The sequence below is a fragment of the Mauremys mutica genome, chromosome 9 (genome assembly GCF_020497125.1).
Source record: "Mauremys mutica isolate MM-2020 ecotype Southern chromosome 9, ASM2049712v1, whole genome shotgun sequence".
Taxonomy (NCBI): domain Eukaryota; kingdom Metazoa; phylum Chordata; order Testudines; family Geoemydidae; genus Mauremys; species Mauremys mutica.
Window position 1 is genome coordinate 13130041 of NC_059080.1, and position 7791 is coordinate 13137831.

The window sequence follows — 7791 nt, forward strand, 5'->3', positions numbered from 1 at the left end:
AAAAGGAAATTAAAATACAAGGACTTAAAATAATAAGGGTTTAATCTAGAAGATTTCCAAGAGCAAAGAAATTCAGAACTGGAATTAAAATCCATCCTCAGTTATTACCAATGTATTTCCAGGACTTCCAAACACTGGTTCCTACTGCACCTCACCTGAGAGAGAGATCTATGCACAGCTAAGTAGAGAAGCAGACAAGCTTTTAGTTGTTTCATTCAGTGTCCTGGGCTTTTGGAGGTTCTAGGCCAGACCCTTATTGTTACTACTTCTATAATATACACTGCTTGTGATCTTTTTTAAAATAGTTGAAGCCAACATCTATTAAATTACAAATATATTCCTATTTACAAATGGAGTCTGACCCACAAGCCATGAAGTGAGTGTTCTTCATCAAAACAACTAAAAGGAAACCCTAAATGTAAAGTGTGTAAAAAACTTTTCACAAGTACATCATAAATGAACAGTCATATTCAAATCTAAACGGACATTTAGGAGTTCCTTAATTTTTGCTACTAGTAGTAGCCTGTTCATGGTGGTGAAGTCTAGTCTGATTTTGTCCATGCTGATTAACCAAAATAAATGGCAGATGGTTGTTTCATTTCACCAGCAGCAGCCCAGCTGATGATGGTATCCTGTTGCATCCATATCGAGGTCCAATACAGTGCTTGTATGATCACGAACCTCCCTGAGTGCTCCTCAGTCTCATTCAGGATTCTGTACTTCCCCTAATGGCAGTTGCCTACAGCTGGTGAATGAGTTGTCCAAGAAAGCCTGCTAAGGGTAACTGTTTCTTTGATACAAATGATCCATTCCTGAGAAATGCGTCCCATCGGGTGGAAGGCACTGCAGCACTTTACAGCTGTTTCCAAGTCACAACAAGAAGAGGTTAGCCACTGTTTACTACAATCCGTGCTGTACAATTGGGGGGGGGAAAAAAGGGAGTTATTTGTCTTCTTTGCCCTTAGTCTTTCTGTAGACCATCTCCCGGAAGCTAGCCAGGATCTTGTTCTCTCGCTTCCGTCTCTCCTCCTGGTTGAAAGATGCCAGAGCTCTCTTCTCATCTGCACTGTAGATCTGGTTCTCTTTACGCAGACGCACAGCTTCCATTCGGCGATGCCTGAGGAAAACATTGCATTCGTCAGGAAGCAAAAAACCATTTACCCTCTTTGGGAGAATATTTCCCCACCCCCCACTGTTCAGCCTACATTGCCTTTCCTATTATCCACTATGCTACCTGGAACTCACTGACACTGCCATCTCTATTATCTGAACAGCAGGCTTCCAGTGATCTCAGCTCAAACGATATTTACATTTTGGTGGAATTATAAAACCTAGCTCTTATATAGTGCTTTTCATCCATAGACCTCAAAGAACTTTACAAAGGAGGTCTGAATCGGTATCCCCATTTTACAGAGGGGAACTGAGGTGAAGATGATAGGAGATCGGCAGAGCATTTTTGCCCTTGGGGAAAACATACATGTAACAAACTTGCAGATCAGCAGAGATTAATAAGTACGTCTGTAGTCATAGGCTGTTTAACCTTTTTGGTTGTTGCATAATATACACACTTAGCAACTTTTCTTTGGTGCTTTCAACTTGGTCTCCCACGCAGTTGTAAATCTCACCCTAAGTACCACCATCATCATCAAAAAAAAAAAACCCTACCTGCTACCACTCATTACATAACCAGAGCTCTCAAATGATGCGATCTCTTCACTGGTCAGGCCAATTTCACCTCTTCGAGGGATGCGTTTTCCAGCCTTTACGTACTCTGCCATAGCTGCACCTTCACCAGGCAGCAAAGCATGGCCATAGCTAAATGAAAAAAAAAAAAAATCAGTTTCAAACTGAAGAGGTCACAAGAGTAATTAAATCACCAGCTAACGCAGAGGAGACCGGATAAATCTAGCACTAGGAACTCAACTAGGTGATATGTATTTCCTGCAACTAGAGCAGCAGCATATTTAATAGTTTGTTCAACCTCTTGGACACGACACACTGGAATACTCGCTCCCATGCTCGATTGCTAGACTAACTGAAGCAAGGACATTTGTAACAAAAGCTTCCATTTACTGCAGGACTGGCTTCCTCTGGGCTGACACATTACTAAAGCATGGCTGTTGCTCTGGGACAGCTGGAGCGGAACGGTCACTAAGAGTAACTCACTTGACCTCTCGCTATTCATCACCCTATATAGCCATCTTCTCTTGTGGCAGTTTCCATCAGTGAGAGAGATTGTAAGTCATTATAATTAATTCATTTTGATTAAGCTAATGGAGAATTTGATTTAATGATAAGCTGGGATAAAGTCACCACATTGCAGAAAGTATTTGAAAAAATAATACTGTAAGATGGCCACTCTATTGAAAACTATGTAACAAATTGTCTAACAAAAATTTACCAGGTACACACACTGAAAGTTCTATCTGATTTCAGTAGGTTTTCAGTTTAAGAATAAAAAACAGATTTAGTGCCTCTAACAAATGACAGTCTGAGAAAACATCATCTTCACTCATGGCTACATGTACTATGTTTTATTTCCTTGATTTGATCTGTTCGTGTAAATCATATATGATTACTTACTTCAAAGGCCTATCATCTTGAGATGCATGCATTTTTGGAGCTTCTGGTCCAATTAAATTATCAGCATCTGTATTTTCTGCAATACAAATAATCAGATATCGTTGTTGTACCTTCTGCTTTGCACAAATCTGTCACACACCTGACTAAGTCACGTCAGTTACACAGGACATCAACATATCAGCAACTGATATTACTGAACAGAATACCTAGGAGTTATAACAGACGTGTTAAATAGAAAGAACCTACTTGATCTCTCAATCCAGAGATCGTCCCCTTGAAGTGCTTCATCATCAGAATCTTCACTACTCGAATCACTGGATTTCTTCCGACTCCTCTTACTCTTCTTTTTCTTAGACTTCTTTCTGTTATGAAGTTAAAGATGAGACAGACAGATGTTTATACGCCTAATGGGGAAAAGGGAATAGTGCTAAAGGCCAAGCTTAATTGATCCATTTTTCAAGCAGCTTCCCAGTGGAGGGTTCAATTGGTATCCATCTGTTAAAAATTTCATTCTACAGATCCAGCAAGTACCATTATGGCTCTTTCACGCACCATTCTTTGGCAGATTCCTCTTTCAAGTTTGGACTGGGCCCTTCATCAGCCAGAATTCAGTTAGTCTGAGATAGAGTCATGAAGATTCTGAAGTGAGGCTATTACATGATACCGTGGGCCCCTTAACTACAGGAGACACGGAAGCGTTGGCTCTTCCTTACTCATCAGCTAGGGAATAATACCATAAGAGTGCTGTCCCCTCATGGAAGACACATACAGATTTAAAAACAGCAATGTTTTAAATGCAATATTTTAGAGACTGCTCTTACTTTCGATGTTTCTTTTTCTTCTTCTTGGTTTTCTTTTTATCTTCCTCATCTGAAAAAAACCAAACAGACAATCACCAAAAACCCCACCGTAATAAAATGAAGACAGTACTGAACTTTATTGGAAATATAACCCGCCCCCCACAACAGCAGCTAAGGTAAGGTGGAGAGAACTAAAGCCATGCAACATTAAGCTACTCACCTGGGATAAAAGTAGAAATGCTCAGTTCACCCTACACCAGAATGGCTTAGTGATTAGCTACTACTACTGGGGGAATTCTGCACCACTGTGCACATGCAGAATTCATGTCCGGCGCAGAATTTTTCCCCCCACAGAAAATACATTCTGCTGAGAAGTGCTGCAGTTATGTCTTTCCCCCACCCCCGCACAGGCCGCTGTGGCACCAGAACAGCCAGCTGCGTTCATCACAGCACCCTGCCAGTGGCGCCAGGTTAAGATAGACAGAGTGGGGCATATCAAGCTTCTGGGAGATGGAAGGGGGGGGGAATAACTGGGGCACAGACTCGAGAGCTAGTGGAGTGACTGCACTGAGTATGGGTTTGAACTGGGAGGGCCACCCAGGGACAGGGGGTACGTGCAAGGACACACGGGGACTGGGGCAAAATGTGCCTGACTGAATGGGAGAGGCTTGGGGTTGGCCAGGGTCTGCATGGGGGAGGCTCCCCAACACTCTAACAATCCCTCCCACTCCAATGTTTCGTACTTCTCCCATCTACACCCAACCCTCCAGGTCCACTCCCAGGCTCCTTCCCTTTCCCTTAGCTTCTCCGTTACCCCTGACTCCCCCAAGCCTTTGGATTGCTTCTGAGGGGTGTGGGAAATACATTTCTGTATTGTATTTTAAGGGAGTTACTTGAAGTTCTGAATTAATATGCCTAGTAAGGAATCTATTTGTCAAAAAAACATTATCTGAATTTTTTTTGGTCTCTATTATTATGGACATACTTGCTGACAGGTATTTTGAAATAAATTACCATAATAATTGAAACTGGCGTGATTATATTGTGTTATTTTGACAAATAAAATATGTAGAATTTTGCAGAATTCTACAATATCGAGTGCAGAATTCCCCCTGGAGTAACCATGCATTAGACGGGAGGGTCTCAATTCCAGGTCATTTACAACATCCAAACAATGTCAAAACAATATTATTCAATGTACTCATATACTATCACCACCTGAACTGAAATGCCTGATGGATTAAATTCAGGGTACCATTCCCTGATGGCCAAACCAAATGTACAGAAACAAGAGACACTGCAAACTCAACAGATCAGTGAAAGAATTTGAAATATAGGATTAGGGATTAATTTTTATGGGAATGGCTATTGAAGTCCAGCAACAGAGGCTGTATGTTGGGCTAGAAAGTTGTGATTTCACATCCTGCACAAAGTGAATTAGGGCTGAGAGACTTCCTAGCAGATGTGTTTTAAGGAGACATTTGAGTGGAGGGAGTGGTGATTTGGTGCACAAGAACAGAGGCTATTCTAAATACAAGAGGTGGCACTGAGATGAGAATGGGAAAAGGGCACAAAGGGAAACCGTTCAACATTAGGCTTGAGCAGAGTCAGAAAAAATTAGAGCTGAATACAGATACAAGTGGAATTAAAAAAGCTTCACTACAATTTATATGGCTATTAGGAAAGGAGAAAAATTTGTCTTCAGAATGTATTCTGCAGTCAACAGATTCACAGATTTTTTTCCCCCATAATGAGCAACTAATGTACAAAACCCAGAATGTCGTGAGGATGCCAGCACAACAGATGCAATATTCCACATGATTATAAAGAAACCTACAATAGAAGGTTTCAGACCATATAGTTTTCTTACCACTGGTGTTTAGCTCAGACTCAGACTCGCTGTCACTGTCCCCAGAATGCTTTCTGTGTTTTCTTTTGGACCTCTTTCTTTTCCTTTCCTTCCTCCTCTTCTTCTTCTTTTTCTCTTCTGTAAAGATTTGAAAAGAGGATGTTACCTGCAAGGTGAGTATAGTCTGGCACTCCATTAATATTTTTGGATCTTATTCTGCTAGCATCCCCCTCTCCTGGAACTCTATCATGCTGGCTTTACTGAGTCCTACTGAAGTCAGTAGAGTTCTTTGTAAGTAAGGTGAACAGATTCTAACCCTCAATCTTCTATTAGTGTGCAAACAACATCTATGGTCGAAACGAAATACCTTCTGAACTGGAATCTGAAGAGCTACTCTTCTTAGATTTCGCCTCCTCATCTTCTGCTGGGGTATGCTCATCAGAACTGAACAGAAACAAAAAGATCTTAAATATTATGAAATATGATTTGAAGTGCAGATTGTTTATCCAAAATCAAACACATGTACAATTGTTTGGAGATTCAGAGCCTGTGTTAGTAATGAAAGAAACCATTACATAGCTAATATTTGAGTCACTCTCCGAACCACAAGACAATGTTGTAGATCAAATAACATGCTGAAACCTCATGCAATCGATCTGTTGGGATTATATGAAAAATCATATCCAGTTCTGACTGTTTAGTGATTTAACTTTGGAGACGTGTAACCTGAATTACAAAGAATAAAGAAAGCAGAACGAGAACATTTCTGTAAAGTAATAGTAACATTTATTATCAATACTGTTTTAGCATAAGACTCCAGCCCAGAGTTCCAGAAGGAGAAATACCCCCCGAGAAATTACTTACTCTGGGTCAGGAAACTTTGGTGACAGTCCCCAGACTTCAGGTGCTCCCAGTTCACCAATCCTCTCTCTCTCATTTAATCTCCTGTAAAGGTACATAACTACATTAAAACCTAATTGTGCTACTCCCATCAAACAGACATTCAAAACCTGAGTAGTTTGTGTTTTAGTAGGATTTCTAGTCTCTCAAATTAGATTTGGTGAAAGGATATTTTCTTCACGTTAGTATTTTAAATTTGTTTATTCCCTCTAAAACCAAGATTAATTCAATGTTAGTTTTCTCAGTCACCAGGGGGACAGTAACCAGGGGGACAGTAACCAAGGAAGACATTTTAAATTGGACCTCTGAAAGCTTCAGTTAACCCTCAGACTCTGTAGCCCCGTAAAACTGGATTTTTGGCCACATCTGTAATGTTTCAAATTAATTGTCTTAGGAAGCAGATATAATCGTTACAGTTAGACACATTATTTGTTATGATGAAACTAAAATGCAAAGGTAACTAATCTGTGGCAGATTATTGCATGAGACATCTCTCTGGCTGCCCTTATCTATAAAATAGAAGACAATCTGCAGAGACAACAAATTCCAATATGTGATGCTTTGTTTTGCTCAGAACAATCCCTTGCATGTTCACACTTCTCACTGCTGTAGGCTGTACTATTTGCAAGCCTCTCAACTCTACAGGTTACCCAAGATAGTTTAATGCACTGGGCCCTATCATACCTGTGGGGCTGCATCGCTACATTAATACAGATGACTCAAATCTACATCATTTCATATCCTTTGGGGCTCCTAATTACTTCCCCACATAGTTTCTTTAATGGGCAAAATTAGAGTCCCCCCAAAACTATGGTGGAACAAGCAATGAACTTAGTCGCTAAGTGGTGAGCAGCCATGGGTCATTTAAAACAAGACTGGAGAAGGCACTAAAAATGCACTGTAGGGAACACTCCTCCACTGGGAAAAAGGGATGGTCTCATGTCTGTGGACAGAAAGCGGCGGCGGCAGGGACCATACAGCCGGAGCGTGGGCGGGATGGACCCAGGGTGCGCTGCCAGGGTTGGGGGTCTGGCTCTGGGCGTGGGGACCGATGATGAGGGATGAGGGGAGGGCGCTATTTGAGGTGTCTGAGGCTGGTTCTGGCCTCTGCCTCTCCTCACAACTCCCTGGCTCGGGTCGGGGCCAGCCCGGGGCGATAGGGGCTCGGGGCTCGCCTCTGCCGCAGGATCTCCTCCTTCTCCTTCTCGTAGTAGTCCGGCCACTGCTTCCCCCCGCCGCCGCCGCCGCCGCCGCCGTGGTGGTGGTGCCCGTGGTGAGTGGAAGAGGAGCGCGGCCCGCCCGGCGTGCGCTCCCGGGAGCGGGACCAGCTGCGGCTCCGCCGGTGGCCCGAGTGCTTCAAGCCGTTGCGCTCCCGGGACCGCGACCTCCGGCCCCGCTTCTCGGGAGACGCGGGCCGGTGGGGGCGGCTGGGTCTCGGGGGGGAGGGGCTCGCCGAGGAGCTGCTGCTGCCCTTCCGCCGGGAGCCTGGGGTCCCTGGGGGGCTTCGAGAGCGGGACACCGGGGCCATCGCGGCCTCCCGGGTGGCTACCCGAGCGCCAGCAGCGACCGCAGGGTACTTCCGGGTGGCGCACTCCTGAACCTCCCCGTGCAACACCACTTCCGGTCGCCGCGCGCTTCGCTCGTCACTAAGACAGTACT

The 7791-nt window shown here is 43.6% G+C and overlaps 1 protein-coding gene across 1 annotated transcript; it reads right to left on the bottom strand.

The window, feature by feature from the left end:
- Positions 1–24: 24 nt before the first annotated feature.
- On the bottom strand, positions 25–7787 carry LOC123377088 (NFKB activating protein). Its single transcript, XM_045029510.1, has 9 exons — positions 7308–7787; positions 6097–6177; positions 5600–5676; positions 5254–5370; positions 3405–3453; positions 2830–2945; positions 2584–2659; positions 1666–1815; positions 25–1117 (listed from the first exon to the last, which is right to left on the bottom strand). The coding sequence occupies exons 1-9, from the start codon at positions 7658–7660 to the stop codon at positions 943–945; spliced, it is 1194 nt and encodes a 397-aa protein (XP_044885445.1). The 5' UTR covers positions 7661–7787; the 3' UTR covers positions 25–942.
- Positions 7788–7791: the final 4 nt, after the last annotated feature.

What these genes read in the sequence shown, in the direction of transcription:
- LOC123377088 (XM_045029510.1), bottom strand. Translation starts at nt 7,660, where the DNA reads ATGGCCCCGGTGTCCCGCTCTCGAAGCCCCCCAGGGACCCCAGGCTCC. An exon ending in TTCAGATTCCAGTTCAGAAG is followed by an intron (nt 5,371 to 5,599) that starts GTATTTCGTTTC and finishes AAATCTTTACAG; the next exon opens with AAGAGAAAAAGAAGAAGAAG. An exon ending in TCTCTGGATTGAGAGATCAA is followed by an intron (nt 2,660 to 2,829) that starts GTAGGTTCTTTC and finishes TTTGTATTGCAG; the next exon opens with AAAATACAGATGCTGATAAT.